A 25,302-nucleotide genomic window follows, 5' to 3' on the forward strand; every position below is an offset into this window, starting at 1 on the left:
ACGTCTGCGGTCGCCCTACAGCAGGGGTCTTCAAACTTGGCCCTTTTATGAGTTGTGGACTTCAACTCCCAGAATTCCTCAGCCAGCAAAGCTGGCTGAGGAATTCTGGGAGTTGAAGTCCACAAGTCATAAAAGGGCCAAGTTTGAAGACCCCTGCCCTACAGCTCAAGCGTCCCGGAAAACTGAAGGAGGAGCGAAGGCGCCTCAGCGCAGCGCTCCTAGCTTATATCGACGCACGAGGTTGGGGGAGGGGGGAAGCGAGCGAGGGAGGGAGGGAGGGGAGGAAAGGACACGCCCCCTTCTCACTTGGTAGCTTGTCTTCAAATAAGAGCGGGAGGGGGGGGGCGGAGGGAAGAGCAGCCCCGCCTGCAGGAGCCGAGAGAGCCGCTTTCCACTGACGTCAACCGGGCCTACGTCGGGCGGAGGGGCGGGGCTCCTCGCGTGCCCCCTTTTTCTGTCTCGCGCCGGTGACGTCCCAGTCTTTCGGAGGCCAGAGAAGCGCGGGAAGCTGGGCGGCGCGCGCAAGCAGGCGGACGGCCCGCGCGACCCGAGCTGCTATGGCCGATTACCTGATCAGCGGCGGCACCGGCTACGTGCCGGACGACGGGCTAACGGCGCAGCAGATGCTGAACTGTGGGGACGGACTGACTTACAAGTGAGGAGAGGAGGAGGAGGAGGCGGGGAGGCAGACGAGCGTGGCAGCCGACGGGGCAAACCGATTTGCCACGCGGTCGGTGCCCGCTCCGGCGGGGAGGCGAAGCCACTGCGTTGGAGGGGAGGGCGGGCCAGAATCCCCAGCCCGAGCTTCTCCAACCCGGGGAACCTCCGGCGGCGGTCACCCCTGGCGCCGTTCCGAGGTTGCGTGGCCGGAGCGCCGTTTGAAGGGTGTGAATGAAGATGGACCGGGCGTCAAAGACGGCGGCGCGGCTGTGATCCTTGGCAGTGGGGACAGGGGCTTGGCGGGGCGGCTGTTGCGAGGTGCGATCCTTGGGCAGGACCAGATCTGGGGCGATCTGCTCCCGTTGCCAAGCGTCGAAACGCGGGGATGATGCCAGCTTGAAGGGTGGGCGGACCAAAAGGGAAGCTTGGGAGCCCCTCGGAGTCTTTAAAGCAACCGGGCCAAATCCGCGGGACGTAAAGTGTGCTTTTTCCTTAACGATAAAACCAGATTGTTGGGGGCAATTAAGCTGACTTTGTAATAATGCCGCTTGGTGTGTGTGTGTGTGTGTGTGTGAAAGCCCTAATAAGCAGGCATATGCATAGAATGAAAGCTACTGCTAAGCTTGTAAGCCGCCCTGAGTCTTCGGAGAAGGGCGGGATATAAATGGAATTAAAAAATAAATAAATAAAATAAATTATAGTGTGTAGGCTGATGCCCTCTCATTTGCTCTGATTCCTCATAGCCGCCTGTAAAAGGGAAAGAGACGTCGAAAGCTTTCCCTGGTGGAGGATTTTTATAACTAAGCGCAATTGTAGCATGGAATAAAATGATTGGATCAACGTATATTGATGGCAGTATGAAATAAGGAGCCTTTAAACTAAAAAGTTTTATTTTATTTTTATTTTAATCCCATTTATATCCCGCCCTTCTCCGAAGACTCAGGGCGGCTTACACTCTAAGCACAAATCAATCTGTTTAGCAATAGCCTTCATTCTATGTATATGCCTGTTTATTAGGGCTTTCACACCCCCCCCAGCGGCATTATTATAATCAATCTAATAATCTAGTAATAATAATTTCACTACCGTTACATGCTTGAGAATCCTAACCAGTAGTAGAAGAGAACCCTTCCAGCTATATGTAGCTCTACTTTCATTGGGTGGTTAGAACTTGCTTCAGAGCAAAATGAAGATTTGCGGAATCGTTCTTTACATTGCTTATTGATGGTCAAGGAGGAGTCCTTTCCGGTCATTTTTAGCTATCCTTTCTGTTTCCTGGCATTCCTAATATTTAAATTTTGACATAAGGTAATGGTGTCTCTTAAACGTTGCGGTCACAAATGTCGCTGTGAACTATCTGTGCCACTGGGCTAATTGCTGTCCATTTTATTTGGTAGTTCCACCCTAAGGAATCATTTAATACAGTTTCTCAGGTTACATGTATTTCTACAGAGTTTGGACACAACATATGCATTACTAAGCCACCTGTTGCTTCATGTGACCAATTTTAGTTCTTAGGTCATAATCTTTATATAAGAATCAGCAAGGGATAGTGACCATGTTCTGAGCATGTTGTGCTAGTTGTTAATAAGCCTCTATTACAGCCCTATTTATATAGTTTATGTCTTTTACACTCAGGGAAGTTATCAGTAAAAAAAATGATAATCGGTAAAATTCATGAGAATAGCTAAAATCATTATTAAGGAAGTTCACATATTTACATATGTACTCCGTACGTTTCTCTGTCTTGGAAGTCGTTTGAGAAAATGCTTTGAAAACAACTCCTATAGTATAATTTGATTGTCTTTTCTTACCAGCAATACTCCCATCCCAACCTGCCGTACAAAACTGCTATCTATAAATAATCATATCTATGTGCAATACACTTTGCAGTTGAAACACTGAATTCTTTATAAGCAATAGGTGTCAGCTGCTATCTACTGATAAATACAGTAAAATCCTAATAGCAAGAGATTTTTCTCATCAAGCATCCATATCCTTGTTAGCACTACTCATTGTATTGCATTGTAATGCAGAAAGTGAATTGTATATTGCATATTTTAATGTCAATGCCATTGCAAAGTTTGTACAGATAGTTCAGGCAGGATCCGGTCAGATTCAGAAATTCATACAAATGTTATATGTAAAAATGGCAACATTATAAAACTTATTTGTAAGCATTAATAGTATAAAGAATGTAGATTGGGATTACAAAAGTGTGTAGAGCTTAAATCTCTCAGGAGTTATTTTATATTTTCAGCATAACCCAGGGAGGTCTTTTTAGGACTGGAAGATTTTCAAGTTTGAGTCATAGTTTGGTTAAATATTAGCTAGCATTTCCTCCTGAATGTGTATGGAGATTCTCAATTATCCAGGTCATAGTTGTCCCAAAGGTGCTTTTCAAAAAGCAGCTGGACTTTCTTGTTCTTTTTTTTCCTGAAAACATTTTGCTTCTCATCCAAGAACCTTGTTCAGTTTGGACTGAATGGTGAGGAATAGAAGGATTACAAGGAAACTCCAATAGATAGACATACTATAGGGAGTTTACAAAATTCAATTGCCTGATGTTCATACTTTTCTGAAAGTGTTTTCCTATAACTAGAAAATCTTGATCATATTTACTGTCACAACTGGTGCATCTAGTTCAGTACTTTCACCCTAATTGGTAGTAGTGGGTGAGATCAGCTCCTGATTTTCCGTGAGAGCCTAAAAACCTGGCTTTGTCAGTTAGCTTGTGGCTCCAATGTGGGGAGCATCATGGTAGAGGTGATTGATGGATTTACAACAGTTCCCACTGAACCATCCTGCTCCCACTTTCCCCATCTTTTAAGTTGTCTTTAGCTTTGCATAGTTTTTACCTTTTTAAGATTGTAAGATGCCCTGGGTTACCCTATGGTAAGATGGAGACTCAATAAATTTTATTAATAGATAGATAGATAGATAGATAGATAGATAGATAGATAGATAGATAGTTTTCAGGGTCTTGAGATCAAATATTGGTCAGCACTGCTCCTCAAGAAAGCAAGGACTGATCTCCATGTATATGTGCTAGTTATAAGTACACACTCTCTCCTTTGAAAGGGCAAAAAAACCCGCCCCAAAACACAAAAGTATAGTCCTGGAAATAGCAGTTGCAATTAATGAAGGTAGCCTATTCTGTGTTAATAGGTTTGAAGCCACCCCAAATCTAAATTAATTGGCCATGTATATTTTTAAAGAGGTTTTAGTTGTGTAACAATTCTGTGGGCTGAACTTATACTGTTGAAAATGAGCTCTAAAAAAAAATCCCATATCTGAATCGCAGAGAGAGATTTTCTTGGAAAATACGTTGCTCCTGATTTCCTATGAAACTGTGGCTTGTGTAATGTTAAGGATAAATATTTGCTTTTGCTGATATAATTATTTTCAATCCTTAAAAATCTCTTTTAAATGTTCAGTTTTTTTGTTCTTGCATTTTACCTTCTCTTTTGGAGAGCAGTGTTAGAACACGAGCATGGCTGAAGTGTTATGGCTACATAGGTGTGCGTGAGATTTGATGAGGCCTGCTGCTAGTTTGAACATTCACATGTTTTAGATCGGGCAGTTTTGGCTTTGAACGCACATGCATAGTTCTCAGGATGGAGCTACGTATTACGTTAAAGTTCTGAGATTACAATTAGTGACATCATTATCTTCTTTGAAAATTAGCATAAAGAACCCTCATGGGGTTGAAAAGAAAAATAAGCTACACAAGTCGTCATGAAATAATTGTTGAGGGGATGGGACTAAATTCTGTCATTATTATGGGGGTTAGATGGTTCATTTTTTAAGTAATAACCTTTCTAGTTGCAGTATTTTGAGTCTGGACCTTTGCATCAGAATCTCTGGGATATGAATTATAGCAACCAATTTCTCAAACATGCTACAAAGATTCACCAAACAGAAGCTATATTTATATGTTAACAAGAACTGTATTTATATCACAACAGGCTCAATAACACTTTTTTTCCTTCTTCATTATTTAGTGACTTCCTTATACTCCCTGGCTACATAGATTTTACTGCAGACCAAGTGGTGAGTATGGGATGGAAGTTTTTTTTTTAATCCCATTTATATCCCGCCCTTCTCCGAAGACTCAGGGCGGCTTACAATTTTAAGCACAAATCAATGTGCTTAGCAATAGCCTTCATTCTATGTATATGCCTGCTTATTAGGGCTTTCGCCCCCCCCCCAAACGGCATTATTACAAAGTCAGCTTATTGCCCCCAACAATCTGGGTCCTCATTTTACCTACCTCGGAAGGATGGAAGGCTGAGTCAACCTTTGAGCCTGGTGGGACTCGAACCTGCAGGCAGCTGGTGTTACTTACCGTAAGTTACTTAAGTTGTGTAGCAAACTTAAAGGATTGTTCTGAATCACCCGCTTTCTTCTTTAATAATATTAATAATGTAGGCTCTCATAGCCACAGAGATTTTTTTTAAAAAAAAAATTCTTTGAAAATCCTTTTTAAATTAGGTATTTTTTTTAAATATCCAGTACCCAAGTTAGCAAAATCGGAATCTTGAAATACCTTGAAATGATGTAACATTTTGTTACTGAACAATTCTGTTTATTTTAAGGACTTGACTTCTGCTCTGACCAAGAAGATAAGCTTGAAAACACCCTTGGTATCCTCCCCTATGGACACTGTAACAGAGGCTAGCATGGCTATTGCAATGGCGGTAAGTAGTGGAGAGAGGGAAGGATTGACGTAATCTGACGTGGGGTGGTTTATGTTTGGGAAACGCAGAGGGATATCATGATAGGTTACTGCAGAGAGGTGTCTTTTTTTTTGTCATTTGGACTGCAGTTCTAAATGCTGCTCTTTAGGATTTGTGTAATTGAGTAGAATTTGTTTTTGATGAAAAATACAAGAGATGGTGCTAGTAATTTAGAATTACTGCTATATAAATCTTAACTGGCAGAATGAGACTGACTTACCACTTTCTATTATTTAAGGTTCTTCTAGGTACTGGGTTCCTTTGCTGCTCCCCAGTTGTCTAGGTTTCATGCCACTTTCCTTGTATCAACCTCTCTCCTGGTTTTCTGAGAACATACTCAAAGGCAGTTCAATATTCAGGATACAAAAGGCCCAAGAAAAAGAAGGAAGCATTTGTAGAGTATTTAGTAACACAATTAAAAATTAAATGCCCTTTAGATCTGAACATTTCTTTCCTCCTGTTCTGTCTGTCTGTCTATCTGTCTGTCTATCTACCTACCTACCTACCTACCTATCTCATCCTTCTGGGTGGTATGTTCTTCCACAATCTCAGGTCTTCTACCACAGACCTGGGAATTTGACTGCCAGGAATGAACTATTTCTATTTGGAAATATGTAATTAAAAAGCCAAATTTTACACATATTCTTCAAAGTATGTATTTCTGTCACATCAGTCTTTAACACTGTCTCTTTCCAAGAAAGAATCTTCTCCTTAAATAACTGCGTCAACCTGGGAAGCATTCCTGCTGAACTTGTTGCCTCTTGGCAGATGGTAGTGAAGGAACTTATTCTAGTTTCAGCATGTTTTTTTTCTTTCTGTATTTGCTCAGCTCACAGGAGGAATAGGATTCATCCATCATAACTGTACTCCAGAATTCCAGGCCAACGAAGTACGGAAAGTTAAGGTAAAACTGCAAACGTCTGGGCAAGTTATTGTGGCTAGAATGAAAGATCTGGTGACAAGTTGAATTGATAAGTGTTTGCATGCTTCCTCTTCTCTTCTTCCCATATCCTGTCTTATGACAGTTCATGTGTTATAATACTTAATAGCTGCATCTAATTAAAGTCTTCTGATCAGTTAAGATCAGCAACTGGTGGGCCCTAAAGCAGGATATATTTAACTGATTCTAATTATGTTGGCATTACAGTAACTAACTTATACGGTACAGTACACTACTATAATTCTACAGTAACCTTTTAGCTGTAAACTGCCCAGAATCAATTTCAGAGTAAGATGCATGATATCTAAATTTGATAGATGTATAGACTGTAGTTGCTTTGATGCCTCCCTATACACAGGGATAGGAGTTTCCCATTCTGTGTAACTAAAATTATAGCATGCATTGTTATTCGTATGCTGTTTAACTTTGCCCATGTGTACATTTGTGTTTGGTACTTTGGGAGAATCCTTAGTTTGGTGTAAAGCTTTAGGTGCTGGCCAAGTAAACCCAGAGATTGTGAGAATTCTAGTCCCGTTTTAGGCACGAAAGCTGGCTGGGTGAATTTGGGCCAGTCATACTGTCAGCCCAACCTACCTCATAGGGTTGTTGCCGTGGGGGAAAAAAGAGGAAGGAGTATTAGATATAATAATAATAATAATAATAATAATAATAATAATAATAATAATAATAATAGTTGGAAGGGACCTTGGAGGTCATCTAGTCCAAACCCCTGCTCAGGCAGGAAACCCTGTACCATTTCAGACAAATGGCTGTCCAGTCTCTTCATAAAAACCTCCAGTGTTGGAGCATTCACCACCTCTGGAGGCAGGTTGTTCCACTGGTTAATTGTTCTAACGGTCAGGAAGTTTCTCCTTAGTTCTAGGTTGCTTCTCTCCTTGATTAGCTTCCATCCGTTGCTTCTTGTCCTGCTTTCAGGTGCTTTGGAGAATAGCTTGGCTCCCTCTTCTTTGTGGCAGCCCCTGAGATATTGGAACACTGCTATCATGTCACCCCTCACCCTTCTCTTCATTAAACTACACATACCAAATTCTACACATATCCAACCTTCTTACTTATGAAGTAATAAAGGCATGATAAACATCTAATAAATAAACAATCTCAGAAGATCTGGTGTAGGTAGACTCCACTCTCCTAAGGGTGATGCGACCGCTCTTTTCATGTCTTAGTCTCTCATTCTCCTTTTTTAATGTCATATTCCAGAAATATGAACAAGGATTCATCACAGATCCGGTGGTGCTAAGCCCTAGCGATTGTGTCCGAGATGTGTTTGAAGCCAAAGCCCGTCATGGATTCTGTGGCATCCCCATAACAGACAATGGGAAGATGGGTAGCCGGCTCATGGGGATTATCTCATCCCGAGACATTGATTTCCTGAAAGAGGAAGAGCATGACCTGCCACTTAGTGAGGTCGGTGAAAGGATTCCCTGAAAGAAAACAAAGGACTTTTAGTCCTCATTATTGTACGTCGACCAGAGTCACACAAAAAATTTGATTCACAATGTATTGATAGGAAAAAAAAAAAGACAGCATTGACTATATAAAAGATAGGATTTATTCTGATGTCTTTATTGATACCATGCCGTGTTTTGTGACAGTTGCTTTTGAGGAAGCCTTGAATTTGAGCTAAGGCCCCTAGGGTTCACTATTAAACAGTACGTATTTTATTTAGTTTTGCAGTATTTTTTTCCTCAGGAACCGCTTTCTAAAAATATATTCTGAGACCGGCTCCTGTTTTCCAAAGAACATGCAGCACAGCGTTTGTTTTGCAAGTTCTTAATATTTCCCTGTTCAGCCAACCGACTATCTTCCCGTTATCTGACGAGAGCCTTCTGGAACTAGCATGCATGTAGCCACTGTAACTGGATGTGGGAGTTTTTTTAGCCCTGCAGCCTTCCAACCTGTCTTGGACCTGGCTCTAATTTCCTGCGCTATTTTTAGATTTGTGCTGACAAAATCGGCTAATAGCATAATTTAAAGGCCAGGCAGAAATTGCCTACAGCACATTTCTAAAGGATTTCTGATAACATGGAGAAAGGGAGAAGGAAAAGCTACAGTTGATTACCCGGAAACTGCTCCAAATTTAATTTGTGTGAGGTCAGACATCTCAATCCTTGAGTCTTTGACGTTGCCTCTGTAGGTAAGTGAGAATCTAGGCCCATGTCTAGGCTACACTGCTTCAGTTTGTTGCTGGAGGCACATGTGATTAAACCTTTGCTATTTAACACACTTAACACACATAGCCCATCTAAAACAATTAGATTCCAGAGGGGAAAACCAATTCTAGCACTTTCTCTGTGTAGTGTTTCAGGCTATAAGATTTAAATACAGAATAATAGCACTAGCCTAAGTTTTTCCTAATGTTGTTTATAATGATAGAATCACAAGGCTGGGAGCGGGACATTGTAAGTGAAAAATACTGCTGATGGATTTTCTTTTATTTTTAAGATTTATTTAACGTGATTTGGAAACTGAACTGTTATGTCTGAAACTGATGTTTAAAAACTGATTGTTAACACTAGTTGAGAAGCCAGATAGAAACAATTACTTCGAGCCATGTAATTCCTGATTTGGGGACAATAATAATGTCTGGCACTAAGTTGCTTTCCTTCCATTATGGCAAATTGCTCTTTACCCCATTAAGCTAATTGTATCAAGTCTGACTGAAACATCTTTCTTGTTTCATAATAAGAAATACAATAAATTAGATTACTCTACACTGACAAACATTTCCCTCTTAGACCGTGCTCCTTTGCTCAGCCAAAACGGAAAGGACATTTGTCTTACTTCAAGCTTTTTATTTTTCATAGATCATGACCAAACGGGAAGATCTTGTTGTAGCTCCTGCAGGAGTTACATTAAAAGAAGCAAATGAAATCTTGCAACGGAGTAAAAAAGGTATGTGAGAATAGCTATAAAATAGTTTTATGGGTTGGATATTGCACTGTTGTATTTTTCATCCTGCGCTTAACTTTAAGGCTTGATTTGTTAATGTGATGTCACCCTAATAATAATGAATCCTACTGTTCTGTACCAGCCTACTACCGACCCTGCAGATAAGGCAGGGACAACCCCTTTACAAGAAGGCAAGAGGCTGGAACTAAGCCTGCCAAATTTATTGACACAAAAGCAAACAGAGCAAAAACAAGACACGAACCATGAAACAGGAGCTATTCAAACAGTTGCCTTCAGCAAACCAGCCCTCCCACGCATTCCCCTTTTAAACAGTTCAGGGCGTGGCTTCTCTCTGCCTCCTTCCGAGGTGCCCCATTGCCTTCCTCTGTTTACTCCTGATTGACTGCCTCCTGCGTCGGGCGTCCTTGAACAGGGCCAGCTGTGGGTCATCTTCATCCACGCTGTCAGGCTCACACAGCTGGGTCTGCGTCGTAACCAGGTGGGAGGGGCCTGGCTGAGGGCTCTCATCAGCAAGCTCTCCAACACCCTCAGCAAGCTCTCCAACACCCCCCTCCTCCTCCTCTGAATCGTCCGACCCAACTGCCGAACCCACAGGCTGACCCTGAATCACAACACCTGCTAACTTCATAAGTAAATATGCTACATTGTGCAGTATCACCATTTTCTAGTATAGCTCTAGATTGTTGGTACTGGTGACATACATACAAACAAACAATCCCATTAATCATTTAGGAAAAAAATATCTAGCTTCTGTGCCCAAATCCTAGTCAAATCCTCACTTTTAATAGGTTCAGACCCTTGGCTAAGCCAGTTTTGAATAAGCCATCATGAAATGTTTCCATAGTAAGTTACTGTCTTTAACCATGACAGTTGGGTTCTTGTAGGTCAAAATAAAGGAAAAGCATACTGAATAAATGGTGGTGTTGCACTGTACCTATGACTACTATTATAAAGAAAAAGAAATATTCTTAGTCTCAGCTCCCAATAGACATCCTATTTTCTTTTTTCCTTGCTTAATTAATCACCTTCTGTGGCCGTAGCTGAATTAGGAATCAGATGTTTTTGAAACGTTTCTTTTTAATGAAGGTACTAGGCTGTGCAACTTTAGTTGCCTGGTTATGAAAAATGTTGATATAGCCAATTAAACTGAAAAGAAAATTGGAATTGTCCATCTATATAACGAGAGGGGGAAAAATGCAAAATTGTTCCTTGGGAATAACAGCAGGTTGTTTGTTTCTTTTTAAATTTCAAGGAAAATTGCCAATTGTTAATGAAAAGGGAGAGTTGGTGGCCATAATTGCTCGCACAGATCTGAAGAAGAATCGGGACTATCCCCTGGCTTCAAAGGATGCCAAGAAACAGTTGCTCTGTGGGGCAGCAACTGGGACTCACGAAGACGATAGGTACCGTCTTGATCTGCTGGTGCAAGCTGGAGTTGATGTCATTGTATTGGTAAGTGTTAGAGACGATGGGAGTCCCACGAAGAGTAGCAAGGGAGATGTGGATGAACTTTATGTTAGACACACTTTGGTAATTAGGTGAAATTACTATCATTGTTTTAGGTGCTCTAAGGCAGGGGTAGGCAACCTCGGCTCTTTTATGACTCATGGACTTCAACTCCCAGAATTCCTGAGTCAGCTATGCTGACTCAGGAATTCTGGGAGTTGAAGTCCCTGAGTCATAAAAGAACCGAGGTTGCCTACCCCTGCTCTAAGGGATTAGGGCTTGTATTGTTGAAAGTCGCTGATCGATTCAGTGTGATGTTGAGTTGCTTCAGTTTAAATTCAGTACTAACTAGTAGCTGGAAAGCAGAGCTTGGCAAGTATTTGTGCAGAACGCTAGGCTGCAAATTAAATGGATTTGATTTTTTTCAGGAGCAAATACGGAAATTTCTTTTTCTTCTTTTTAATCTCAGGATTCATCTCAGGGGAACTCCATTTTTCAAATCAACATGATCAAATACATTAAGGAAAAATATCCTCATCTGCAAGTCATTGGAGGCAATGGTAACTTATTAAATTTGGGCTTGTAATGAAGCCGGTCTGCGATGAAAGTTTTGCTGATTATGCTGGGTTTATAAAATGTGCTGTGGCTGAGGAGACATGCGCGATGATAGCTTTATATCCTAAAATTACTGAAATTTGATAAACGAACGATAGAAAATCACAGTCTCTTGAAGGGTAGCTGTAATAAAGATCAAGTATTTTTTTCTTTATTAATGTACGGGCAGTCCTCCACTTACAACCAGTTGTTTAACTGACCAGTCAAAGTGACAACAGATTTTTAAAAAGCTACTTGTGACCTGTTCTCAAAATTACAACCGCTACACACACCACCACCCCCTTATATGATTGTATTTCAGGTTCTTGATTACTGGCTTCATTTATAAAGGGGTTGCAGGGTCCCACAATCATGTGACCATGACTTGCAGTGTATTTTGCCAGTTTCTAGATGAATAGATTTACTTAATGACATGCAGGTTGCTTTACAGTGTCAATAACTTACTTCATGACCAACGTAAGATCAGGTTCAGTCATGTGGTACCTCCAAATGTGACCCGAATGATTTATGACCAAAATTCTTGGCTCTACTGTAGTTCTCTGTCCTAGTAACAATCATCCCAATTTTTAATGGTTAAAGCAGATTTGTCCAACGCAATCCAGCATGAATTGAAATTTGAGCCTACATTTCTAGCTTCCTCTGATATATAATTCCTCTCTACAGGTAGTCCTTAATTTATGGACACAACCGAGGCCGGAATTTCTGTGTAAGCCATTGCAGTTGCGACCTGATTTTATGATAACTTTATGTCAGTTGTTAAGCAAATCACCATGGTCATTAAGTGAATCCACTACCCCAATGGGTGGTTTTTTGGTTAGGTTTTTTTTTTTTTTTGCTGGAAATCGGCAAAAAAAAGGTTGCAAATAGCGTGACCGCAGGATGTGGCAACCGGTCATAGATATAAGTCATTTACCAAGCACCTAATCTACAATCTCGTGATCGCTGAGGAGGTGCAAACAGGTGGTAAATCACTCTTTCTGAAGCTGTCTTTAACGTTGAACTGTTGTTAAATGAGTAATCGTAAGCCAAGGACCCCCCGCAATCTGAAAAATGGCCTTGTGGAAAACCGTCCTATTTGTTTGAAAGGAGGAGCCATTTCTTGCCGTAGAGCAGGGGTCTCCAAACTTGGCAGCTTTAAGACTTGTGGCCTTTATCTCCCAGAATTCCTCAGCCAGCCATGCTGGCTGAGGAATTCTGGGAGTTGAAGGCCACAAGTCTTAAAGCTGCCAAGTTTGAAGGCCCCTGCTGTAGAGTGACGATAGCTGCTATGCTAATGGAGGCCAATTTCCTTAGACGTCTTTTCTCCCTTTCCTCAGTGGTGACAGCAGCCCAAGCAAAGAACCTGATTGACGCTGGGGCCGATGCCCTGAGGGTTGGCATGGGCAGCGGCTCCATCTGCATCACCCAAGAAGGTAAACGTCCTATCAATCTGACCTGACCCTATGGACGGCTGGAGAAAAATACGTACAGCTTTTGGGGAAGGGAGGGGTTGCCGGCCAAATGGGTGATTCGATCCATTTTGATCTGTCCCAATTCGGAGGTGGAGCGGCTGAGATACTACTACTCTGAGCAACTGAGGTAGAAGCGCCTGTGAACAGGTTTCAATGGAATTGTGCCTAAAATCCGCATTCCAAAAAAAAAAAAAGCGAAGAAAGGCTTGTGGGCTGCTAAAGTCAGGGCAGTTTCCTAGTTGGACGTGTTTCCTTCTCTCCCTTCCCCCCCCCTCCCCTTCCTGAAGTGTGGCCTGGCTGCACAATGTCACTGTTCAGGAGAGCGTTGCTTGTTCCTCCCTCTTTATCTCTAAACTCTTGTGTGTTTTTGTCTTGTTTAGCTGCTCCAAAGGTCCCTCCAGACCTAAAGTCCCACAGCCCCAAATGCCCTTCCGCGGTCACTGGCACCTATAGTAAGTCATTGCCCCTTCCCTGCCCCTTAATTTTGTGGCTTGGAGGAAGGCTCTGATTGGCTGCCCATTATCTCCTCCTACCTTTCTGCTTGTTTTGAGAATAATCTGGCTAGAGACACGTGTGGGGTCTGATGGCTTTGGTTGGACCCTAGTTGTTAAAAGCTGAGGGTTGGTTTTTTTTTTTTTGAGTTTTTCCAAAAGCAGGGTTGTATTATTGTTGTTGTTGCTATCAAATGAAGATTTCCTTCCTTAAATCCATAACTGAAATTTTAAATGGCTCCTTTGCTCTCTTCCTTTCCTTCTTTATAGACCCAAATTCTATAATTACTTGCACACAGTTCAGCTATAATTTGAATCGCTTAACACTAAAAGTTAAATTGGTTTAATTTTCATTGTATGAAATGCAAAATAGGTAATGTGCTTTCTCTTTCAGATGTTAAATTGGCTGTAGTATTGAGTTGGTCTAAATTCTCCAGCTACTAAGGTTTACGTTTAAAATATGATTTATGGACCTACTGTTAGGATTATTGGATATGTATTACCAGTATGTTATGCAGGCCAGTTCCAAAGGGGAAGAGCGACCCCCACATTGGTGTGTTCTTTTAGAGCTACACAGGTGGTGTTTTTATGCCTGCCAGGCAGGGTACTTTTGTACTCTAAATACCTCTGTAATTTAAAATGATCCCTTAATCAGTTAAGTAATCCTTTGTAGGCAACATTTTCAATATTTGAAATACCCTAAACCACAGGTCTGCAACCCGCGGCTCCGGAGCTACATGCGGCTCTCCTGTGGCTCCCAGTCCTCTGCTATGTGTAGTCCAAAAAAACCCCAAAGTGGGACTAAAAAAGTTCAACCAATCAATTCAAATATGCAGGGTAGGTGCATATCTTGCCTTGGCTCCACTCTTCAGTCAAACCCTGTTCTGCACATGCGTGCATGTACGTGCATGCGCACACATTTTTTGCAGCTCCCATTTTTTTATTTTGTGAGGGAACCGGTTCCGAGTGGCTCTTTCATTGTTTCAGGTTGCTGAGCCCTGCCCTAAACCTTTCTGTTGCCCATTCAGGATACATTTTCCTCTAAGAAATTATCTTCCAGTGTAGAAGCAAGTTTTCAGCATATTTTGGCAGTGGAACCGTATCACATCACAGATGTTTCTTATTGATCAATAAGAGACTTCTTGAAAGAAGGAAGTAGTCATTTTCCCCCCCAAGACTTCCTGGACCTTTCCTTTGTCTGAGGTAGCTCCATTAATGTTATATAGGGTTCCCTGCCTGAGCAGGGAGGGGGTTGGAGTAGACTTCCAAGATGCCTTCCAACTCATTTATTTTGTTGTGTGCGGACTTCAACTCCCAGAGCTCCCCAGCCTGTTTGTAGCCTTTTTAAAACAGGTAGAAAGATTGTAATGTTGTTTGAGTGATGACTGCTGAAATTATGGGATCTCTTAAACCCTGGCATTGTATTTTCTTCTGATTTTAGAAATCTACCCTGAAGAATGCTAGTATTGTGGAAATAATTCAAGGAGGAAAGAACTCTTAAATTACCCAATTATGTATCTTCCCCTTCTTCAGTTGTTTTTAATGTTGTAGATTCTTGTGATGTAAAATAGGTAATTTTTTTTAAACTTGGTACTGTATTTTTCAGTTTTGAGTTTAATGTCAGATTTAATTTAATTTAATTTAATTTAATTTAATTGGATTTATATACCGCCCTTTCCCAAAGGACTCAGGGCGGTTTACAGGGTAATTTAAAACAAGAAATACAAAAGTTAAAAACAATTAAAAATAATTACAACGGTCCCTGAAAAAAGTAAAAAAAACCAAAAAAACCCAATTAAAATTAAAATTAAAATTCTCAGCCTGGGCCAGAGAGCTCGAAGAGCCAGGTCTTCAGGTCCCAGCGGAATGAACGGAGGTCGGGAGCAGTCCTAAGCTCCACGGGCAGCTAGTTCCAGAGGGCAGGTGCACCCACTGAGAAGGCCCTCCCCCTGGGTGTTACCCGCCGGCAATCTTTTACCGGCGGCACCCTGAGAAGACCCTCCCTGTGGGAGCGCACTGGACAAAGGGAACTTGATGCTGGCAGCAGGTGTTCCCTCAGATATCCCGGACCCAAGCCATTTAGGGCTTTATAGGTCATCACCAGCACCTTGAATCTCACCCAGAGGGCAACCGGAAGCCAATGCAGCTCGTGGAGTAGAGGTGTTACATGGGAGTATCGGGAAACCCCCATCACAACTGCACCAGCTGGAGCCTCCGAGTGGTCCTCAAGGGCAGCCCCATGTAGAGAGCGTTGCAGTAGTCTAAACGGAAGGTCATGAGCGCATGAGTGACTGCGTAGGGCATCTCGGTCCAGGTAGGGTCGCAACTGGCGCACCAGGTGAACCTGGGCAAAAGCCCCCCTGGTCACGGCTCCTATATGGTCTTCAAAATTGAGCCGGGAGTCAAGGAGGACGCCCAAATTGCGAGCCCTATCAACGGGGGGTAACACCTCACCCCCCATCGTTAAAGGTGGAATGGTCTGGTTAACCCGAGATGCCGATGTATATTAAACCAATTGAGATGTGTTTGGTTTAAGAAGTTGCAGGCAAGTACTACATTTTCTCCCCCTACCCATACCTCAAAGCTCTAATCAATAATATCTAAATATCCCACAAATTCAAAGTATGATTCAGCTATCTCCCATTGTATTATGTGCATATATTACACTTATTTACAAAACGCCTGATTTTAACTGAGTGAATGTGTTCTGCATGTGAAGGGCCATTGGCTCATCCTTTGAATGGGTCGAGAGAGACACAGTTTCCAAACTTCTAGCTATGCTTTGACAATGGTTAAATATGAATAGAGGAAGCATGCCACAAATCATACGTTCTTTTGGTTTGAAACAGCTTTGTTTTACATTATATAAAACATAATGGGTTCATCTTGGGTTCAGATTACATATTTAATCATTGCCAAACCACAAACTGAGATGTGCAAAAGCTTGTAGGTAGGTAGGTAGGTAGATAGATAGATAGATAGATAGATAGATAGATAGAACACTTATTGTCATTTTGTTACTGTGGGCACAACGGCACACATCAAAAATGAAATTTAGTTGCCCGCTCTCAAAGTGAAACACATACTTGACACAGACCTAAAACATACTATATACAACATATGTATAGACCCACACCCCTACATATACATAACAAATAAATATTAAATACTGTCCATCTTGAATATATAACGGAAGGAGAAGCTGGAGCTGTGCAGGAGAAGCTGGAGGCCATGTAAATAAGTTTAAGTTTATTATATTTGTATACCGCCCTTCTCCCGAAGGACTCAGGGCGGTGAACAGGGCATATATAAAAATACAAATTACAAAAATTAAAAAGAGAATTAAACACGAGCCCAAACTAAAAACAGTAGAAAAATGTAAAAAAAAATCCCCAATAAAAACCCCAACGCATCCCCCACCAGGGCAGGCCGGCCTGTTCAAACAGGTAGGTCTTCAAGTCGCGTCGGAAGGAGCTAAGGTCAGGTGCCATCCAGAGCTCAACCGGCAGCTGATTCCATAAAAACATGCATAGCATGTTTACCACTTAAATTATTTTATGATTCAGCCTGATCTGTGGATAGGACTAAATGTTATGAGACGCTGGGCTGGAAAAAACATTTTTCCTGAATTCCTGGCAAATCACTGCCAGTCTCTTGGACAACCAACTTGAAACAGTACCCTGCTTGGTGTCAGAAAGTGCTTCCATCCTTAGGTATTATTAAAAATTCTGATCCCAAATAAACTACTAGTCTTGGCATGGTTGTTACCAATGTTTTGGAGATGGTAAAATTAAAGAGGTCATTATAATTGGTCCACTTCCAGAACAGTTGGAGCAACCCTGTTACAAGATTGGAATGTTACGTGGTGAAACATTTGCACACCCATTATTAAAGTGGCTAAATGTCCAGCAAGGGTTTGAGTGTAGACCCAAGAACACAATAATGCTGTGCTTAAACCATTGTTCTCCCAATTAAGCAAAATTCTGTTTATATATTGCTGTACCTCACCTTTAAAGGGGATTGTTGTACCTTTTTAGACAATTATGCTCAACAAAAGACTACATCTACCTATTTTGTATCTCTTATTTTTGGAAACGTAAAAGGTTAAAACAGCTTCATACCAAATTACTATAGCAAATTTCAAACCCTGCTTTGAAGCCAATGCCACCTGTGTGAATCATGAAGCTGAGAACTGAATTCTCTCACTCCATGGTATCACATGCTAATTTTTAAAGGGTTGGTCTCATGTATACAATTATATAGACATCAGCTTGCAAAACTCAGCTACTCGGAGATTGCTTTTCTATTTTAGAGCATAACTGCATGCTTTAAAAATTATTTGGGGAAAAAAATGCTTCGGGCCTTGCGCAACCTGATGTCTCTGTTATTGATGCAAACAGCTGCATCATTTTTCATGCTCTTACGGAAGCCTGAAGAAAGCGTGGGCTCCTTTAAAGAATAGCAGTGGTTTACTGGAGTCAAGCAAGATCTAAAGCAGTAATTCCAAACCATTTTTGAAGTGTGAGTTTATGTACGTTGCTTGGTAGGTTTTAAAGTTCTTAACATAGAGAAATCCTTTTTAACATTTTTTTAGCTTTGATGTTGCCTTTGCCGAAATGAGACCGTCTCTTTAGGACTAACACTGTTTTTGATTTTGCTGGCAGCCCATTTCATGGTTGATTTGAATTCCAGTTCAATGCAGTTGCTATTAGTTAAAGTCAAACTGGTTGGGTTGCCTGTACTTGGCCCTAGAAACTGAAAGGAAACACAACAGCTGAGTTGGTGTAAAAGTGATTTGTGTGGGGACCAGTTTCTTGGAGAAGCACTGAGTTGACACTGGCAGTGCAGACAATGCTGAAACTCTGCATTTAACAGGAAGCTTGTACTCTAATTTTGCACGGTTCTGAATGAATCTGAATCACTGTTCTAACTAAGGGTGAAAAAGGTTTTAAATTAAAAGGCAACTGGGGAGATTGTCCTATTTAGTGGGAGGGAGGGGTATTTATTTCAATCTCTCTGTGCATGGCCTTGGCGATCCATGACGTATCAATTACAATTTGGGCATAATGGAAAATCTAGCTCAACGCCATTTGATGTGTAAAAGAGCCCTTGCTGATATATTTTGGAGATCTTTTATTCTGTTCCTGATTCATTGTGAGCTCTATGCAGATGATATTTTGTTTTGGTTTCAGTCAGCCTGTAGGCCAGAGGTAGCTAGCTTGATTGAAAACTTCAGTGAGAGAGATACTGGATTCTGATCACCCAGTAAAAATCCAAGTCTTTATTACGGATAGTGACTATTACTGTATAGCTGGAGAATGCTATCTACAAGGAGGTTGACTGGAAGCAACTGTTAATCATCATACTTGCATGGATTTACATCTGCCTCTGGGATGATACCCTCTGAGGTCTGCCAGAAATGGAAAGAAATACAATTCCCTTGATACACTCTGGGAAGAAATAGCTGAAGGATGCCTTTTCTGAAAATTGATTTGCTTTTTTAATTATTTTTATTATTATTATTTTTTGGGGGGAGGGGGGCTCATGCTGAAAACGCCATGCACTTTGAGGACCCTTATGGATATATTCTGCTGTAGAATAAAATTGACTTCTTTTGCTTCTTTTACCTTCATCTGTCCTGTTTAGTCTTGGCATGTGGCAGGCCCCAAGCCACAGCAGTCTACAAAGTATCTGAGTATGCTCGAAGATTTGGCGTGCCGGTGATTGCAGACGGAGGCATCCAGACTGTTGGACACATTGCCAAGGCCCTTGCACTTGGTGCTTCTACAGGTGAAATTAGAATTGCAAATTACTTACTAATACGGACTTTCGGCTCACGGGATCATGATAATTTCCAGCCATAGTCTTCAGAAAGGAATGGAGTTGTTTGTGAATATAAGACCATAGAGCAGAGGTGTCAAACTGCCGGCCCGTGGGCCGGATGCATCATGCCGAAACTGCGCCCACCCCATTGCCGGCAATGGAGAAAAAAAAAGCCACAATACATCGCGACACGTCACATGACATTGCGAGTTTGACACCCCTGCCATAGAGAGATTTTGTACTCTACTATACACCATGTTTGTGGCTCAAAGGCATGGCTAGAAACCGTGCCTACATTGCAGGACTTGTTGGGAAGAATAGTTACAGATACCTATATAGATCATTATAGCTTAAGAAAAGTACAGTACAGTTGCAAGAAAAAGTATGTGAACCCTTTGGGATTATGTGGTTTTTTGCATGAATTGGCCATAAAATGCTCTCTAAACGTCATGTAAATCACAACAATAGAAAAACACAGTCTACTTAAAATAATACTACACAAACATTAGCTGTTGTCATGTTTTAATTGAAGATAAGATGGAAACATTCACAGTGCAGGATGGAAAAAGTATGTGAACCTTTGGACTTAATAACTGGTTGACCCTCCTTTGGCAGCAATAACCTCAACCAAACGTTTCCTGTAGTTGCAGATCAGACCTGCACAACGATCTGGAGTAATTTTGGACCACTCCTCTGCACAAAACTGTTTCAGTGTAGCAATATTCTTGGGATGTCTGGTGTGAATCGCTCTCTTAAGGTCATGCCACAGCATTTCAATCGGGTTGAGGTCAGGACTCTGACTGGGCCACTCCAGAACGTGTATTCTGTTCTGTTGAAGCCATTGTTTTGTTGAATTACTTGTATGCTTTGGGTCATTGTCCTGTTGCATCACCCATCCTCTGCGGAGCTCCAGTGGCGGACAGATGGTCGTACGTTTTCCTGCAAAATGTCCTGATAAACTCTGGAATACATTTTCCCATCAATGACAACAATCCGTCCAGGCCCTGAGGCAGCAAAGCAGCCCCAAACCATGATGCTCCCTCCGCCATGTTTTACTTTGGGGATGAGGTTTTGATGTTGCTGTGCTGTGCCATTTTTTCTCCACACATAGTGTTGTGTGTTTTTCCCAGACAACTCAATTAATTGAGTTGTCTGGGAAAAACACACAACACAACAAAACAATTCAACAAAACAATGGCTTCAACAGAACAGAATACACGTTCTGGAGTGGCCCAGTCAGAGTCCTGACCTCAACCCGATTGAAATGCTGTGGCATGACCTTAAGAGAGCGATTCACACCAGACATCCCAAGAATATTGCTACACTGAAACAGTTTTGTGCAGAGGAGTGGTCCAAAATTACTCCAGATCGTTGTGCAGGTCTGATCTGCAACTACAGGAAACGTTTGGTTGAGGTTATTGCTGCCAAAGGAGGGTCAACCAGTTATTAAGTCCAAAGGTTCACATACTTTTTCCATCCTGCACTGTGAATGTTTCCATCTTATCTTCAATTAAAACATGACAACAGCTAATGTTTGTGTAGTATTATTTTAAGCAGACTGTGTTTTTCTATTGTTGTGATTTACATGACGTTTAGAGCGCATTTTATGGCCAATTCATGCAAAAAACCACATAATCCCAAAGGGTTCACATACTTTTTCTTGCAACTGTATATTACATCCATATATCTACTTTTGGAAAAATTGATGGGTTTTCACAATATATGTGTCTTGATAAGCTATATAAGCTTACCTAGTTTTATGTGTACATGCAGCACATGAATGCAATTAGCTTTATCTAAGTTGCTGATATCAAAGATAGCCTACTTCCCCAAATTCCAGTCCTATTTCCTGTTCATTTCTTTCCACATTCTCTCACACATTCTTGATTGCATTTGTTTTCCCTGATTCTAGTGATGATGGGGTCGCTTCTAGCTGCTACCTCAGAAGCCCCCGGGGAGTATTTTTTCTCTGATGGGATCAGGCTGAAGAAATACCGTGGCATGGGATCTCTTGATGCAATGGACAAGAACCTAGGCAGCCAGAACAGATATTTCAGGTAAGAGGAATCGAATACCGTGCAAACAAATCCATGCAGAAAAGGGAAGTTATGTGTAAAGCTGAACTTACAGGACTGTTTCACCTTAATAGGATTGCCTTCCTCAAGTCTAGAAGGTTGTCAGAATGCATTTCCGAATAGATTTAATATCTTTCGACAGGCATTTAACAGTTTTTCTCCTTTAAAAATATGTTCTCTTTTTTTGAGGTAATTAATGGATTGAACAATCACAGTTCTGCAGTTCTCATAGGCTTTTCTGTTGTTTGTTCTCCTCAGTGAGACCGATAAAATTAAAGTGGCCCAGGGGGTCTCTGGGGCTGTGCAGGACAAGGGCTCAATCCATAAGTTCGTGCCGTACCTGATTGCTGGCATCCAGCATTCCTGCCAAGATATTGGTTCAAAGAGTCTAACACAGCTGAGGTGAGAGCAAGAACAGTTTCTCCGTCATTCCCCTTGCTCTGTCGCTCAATGTTGTTTTGGAGCTGCTGTTGGCAAGTGAATGCAAGTGGTGTTTGGAAATCTATGAAGCAAGACTTCAATTCCTGGTACGAATTGATTTGGGTCCACCCTGCAACTCCATAGTTGTAGTGTGTCTGTGCTGTGCAGATTTTTGTGGCAAATTGGAAATGTCAACTTTTTCTTCCCCTTTGATTGCTAGGGCCATGATGTATTCCGGAGAGCTGAAATTTGAGAAGAGGACAACATCTGCTCAAGTGGAAGGAGGGGTTCACGGCCTTCACTCGTAAGCTTGTTGTGTGGGCCTTTCGTTTTGAATAAGTGGAGAATTCAAATTGTTGATTCTGCCACTTATCCTACAGTGGGGGCAGGGCACTCTACACTAGCTCTTTCTCTCTTCCACTTGTGCTGAAGCAGCCCTTAGAAAGGTTGTTGGATTGCTTTTTGTGGCAGAAGATACATGGTTCCCTATTCTGGCTCGGTCTTCTTCCAGAGAGCAAGCATGTCCATCCACTCTGCCAAGGACTCTCTCTGTTATGGCAGATCCCCAACTTTCCTTTTTTCTTTTTTAATTTGCTACTGCTTTGTCTTACATAAGCACAGTGGGTTTTCTTGCCTGATTGGCAAGCCGACAGCAATGCAGTGATATAAGTAAGTCAGAAGCCTTCTCTGATGTCTGCGGCTTAGCCGTGGGACCAGTTTCCAGCAATGCACCAGCTTACCTTTTTAACATGCCCATTCAGTTATCTTTAGGAGATGCTAGCTAATGTTGCAGCTGCTGGTTTGGCAGCCACAGACCTCAAGTCTCACATCTGCCAGAGAGTTATTGCTGTTCCTCTGGGGCATGGAGTGGGCTTGAGTACTGGAGCTAATGGAAGCCAGCTGTGCTAGGTGCTCTATTCCAGTGCATGTCGTCCCCCCCCCACAATCTTTTGGGCACCAAGGACTGGTTCCATGGATTTTTCCACGGGCCAGAGGGGGCGTGGTTTTGTGTGCTGCCTGCATCCCGCAGATGGGGCTTGCTTGTTTGCATGGCCCAGTTTTTGGCACGCTGAGGCCCAGTGCCGTTCCACAGACTGGGAGTTGGGTATCCCTGCTCTATTCACTACACTCTCCTTGGCTGGCTCCACAGGGAAATCCTCCCCCTTCTCCAACCTTCCACTTCCCAAAGACCTCTAGGGAAATACACATGAATTCTAGTCAGTCCACAACTTGTTCTGTTCCAACCTACGACCGGCTCTGTTTGTGTGTCAGGGACAACACCTTTTTCCTTTTTACAGTCAATAGGCTGGAAAAAACCCAACCCAAACTTATTTACAGTTTAAACAAAAAAGCAACAGAATATTTCCTTTAATAAATAAATCAAAATATCAAACAAGAGTCAACAAACAAGAGTTAAACAGAAGTATCAAGAACAGACCAGGATTTCTCTTAGAATGTCTCCAAACGGTTGCTTTCAGCAACCAGCACCGCCCACACCTTCCCCTTTTATTATCAGTCCCAAGGCGTGGCTTCTCACTGCCTTCTCCTCCTCTCACTGAGTTGCCTCATTGATTTGCTCTGCTCTGCTCTGCTGGATTGCCTTCTGCTTCTAGCATCTCTGAACAGATTCAGCTGTGACTCTTCTGAGTCCGACACCTTGTACTCACACAGCTGAGCCTCATGAGGAACATGACTGGAGGGGCCAGGCTGAAAGTCCTGCAGTGCATCAGAGACTCCCTGACACCAAAGGCTCTCCAAACCCTTCCTCCTCCTCCTCCTCCTCCTCCTCCTCAGATTCATCACTCAGCTGCTGGGAGCACAGGCTGACACTGAATCACAACACTTATTTGGATAGTGAACACCCATCCCACAGGGGCCAGAATTGCTGAAGCCACCATTATGGGGCTATCCAACTGCATTTACTAGTAGTAGTCACCTTCTGCAGCGCTCTCCTCAGTCTCACCAGCCACATTCAACCCATCCTCCCCTCCCAAAAGGAGATGGCTCCCTGCTAAGACTATCCACTGTCCATCATGCGAGATTTAAGCCCTAACCCAAGTTTTGTCTGAACTCTAATGCAAGTCAGCTTTAGAGCTTCTAGTGTAGAAAATTGCATTCTTGGTAACCATAACTTCTACCAGACAGGGGTCAAGAAAAAGAAATCTGTCAAGAAAAAAATTCCCATTAGCCAGCCAGACATCATCACTACCTGAAGTCAGCCTTCATTGTGGAGATGAATTTGGATTTTTACTGAGGCCAGAATATGGTCGTCCTGCTGCCGAAGGTTCAGTTAGAAAGGAAGTCAGTATAAACTGGATGTGAAATAACAAGGCAAGAGATGGATGATTTCCAAGTAGCCAGCAGTCTTGTCACCCCATTTCTTTCTTTCCTTCCTTCCCTCAGCCACATTTTGCTGTTGCTTTAACACAATTCCTTTTGTTTCCTAGATATGAGAAGCGTCTTTTCTGATGATGGGTCCCTTGTGCATTTCCAGAGCCTCTTTTGTCATGTGGGGCTCATGCAGCCACGATCCTGAACTGCTGCCTTCACAGAAGTGCCATTTTGCTAAAGACACAGAGCTACGTGCCATTTCCCCAAATCATCAGCTGCTCTGACCAAGGCTGAAGAGAACTTATTCCAGAGATGGTGCTGTATGCTGACAGAAGCTCTGTAGATGTGTGTGTTCTTGCACTATTTTTACAATAAAACTTGAGGAACGAGTCTTTAACATTTTCCAGTGCATCTGGGGATCAGTTTATTGCCTGTCGTTTCTGTTGGTAGTTTCTAAAGGAGAATTTGATCGGCTACTCTCCAACGTGTGTCAACAAAACCTTTCATATTTATGCATATAGCCATCCATTTTACTTCCTAAAAATGATTTTTACCCATCCCCTGTGCAAACGTTGCAACATGCATACTCCCTGTCACATTCTTCTTAAACTCATTTCCAGCTGTTGCTTTGCTCCATGTGAAAGATTATTTTTTGGAAGCAAGAGTTTCCAACTTCCAGAGATTGTTTTATCCACCCCAAACTATGTCTACTCTAAAGAATCTACTCTTAGTGGATATTCAGATTTATATGAAAAAGGCATCTGCTGGTGCTCCAGCCCAATGTTCAGGTTTAAAGGAGAACATTCTTTTCTAGTTTCAAAGCAGAAAGTTTTATCACCATCCAAGATCGTTAGAGGGGGGACTGTTAGTTATGTTACATTCTTAGGTCTAGTTATCGGCTTGTGTGGGTAATATCTCACACTTTTATGTAACTTCAAACATGAATATTGGTAGGTATTAATAAACAAGGAAGCAATAGCAAAATTACAAATTTACTTAACTAAAAATGGTGAAATAAATGCATGAATACTTCCTACAAAAAGATGATACACCTTAAAAATGCTTTTTATGCAATTATTGCTATTACACAGAAGAGCATTCCTTAACATTGTCTTAAATATGGCATATTTTTACATATATATTATCAAATATGAACTAAGCAGGTTCAAGTCTCAAAATCTTGGAATAATTTTCTTCTCTGGTCCCTTATCCAGGTCCTTTATTCTTCACAGTTGGGGCTGTATTTCTTTTTTTAATGGTTTTACAAAACAATAACAGTAAGAAATGCACAGACTTCTGGCTGCTGTCATAGTAGCCTACAACTCTTGCAATCTAACTTTAGGAACTGTCTTTGTTAAAAATCACATGTTTCCAGGG

The 25,302-nt window shown here is 41.9% G+C and overlaps 2 protein-coding genes across 4 annotated transcripts in view; one reads left to right on the plus strand and one right to left on the minus strand.

The window, feature by feature from the left end:
- Positions 1-451: 451 nt before the first annotated feature.
- Positions 452-24,327, plus strand: IMPDH2 (inosine monophosphate dehydrogenase 2). 3 transcript variants are annotated; one of them, XM_083356018.1, is made up of 15 exons: positions 452-655; positions 4,665-4,713; positions 5,259-5,360; positions 6,229-6,303; positions 7,561-7,767; positions 9,168-9,255; positions 10,526-10,725; positions 11,189-11,279; positions 12,651-12,746; positions 13,166-13,237; positions 18,923-19,066; positions 21,012-21,156; positions 21,433-21,576; positions 21,815-21,898; positions 24,042-24,327. In XM_083356018.1, the coding sequence occupies exons 1-15, from the start codon at positions 558-560 to the stop codon at positions 24,061-24,063; spliced, it is 1,617 nt and encodes a 538-aa protein (XP_083212144.1). In that variant the 5' UTR covers positions 452-557; the 3' UTR covers positions 24,064-24,327. The 3 variants fall into 3 exon arrangements, 2 of the variants coding, with proteins under 2 accessions (XP_083212144.1, XP_083212145.1); XR_014491680.1 differs by lacking the exon at positions 24,042-24,327 and having other exon boundaries at positions 21,433-21,701; positions 21,815-21,901; XM_083356019.1 differs by lacking the exon at positions 13,166-13,237.
- The window catches only part of NDUFAF3 (NADH:ubiquinone oxidoreductase complex assembly factor 3), a 28,963-nt gene continuing 11,361 nt past the window's right edge, over positions 7,701-25,302 (minus strand). Inside the window, exon 6 of the mRNA XM_083356095.1 lies at positions 7,701-7,784. The gene's annotated coding sequence lies outside the window, so the exon portion shown is untranslated. The remainder of the gene's footprint in view (positions 7,785-25,302) is intronic.

This window comes from Vipera ursinii, assembly GCF_947247035.1.
Source record: "Vipera ursinii genome assembly, chromosome: 2".
NCBI classification, from domain to species: Eukaryota; Metazoa; Chordata; class Lepidosauria; order Squamata; family Viperidae; genus Vipera; species Vipera ursinii.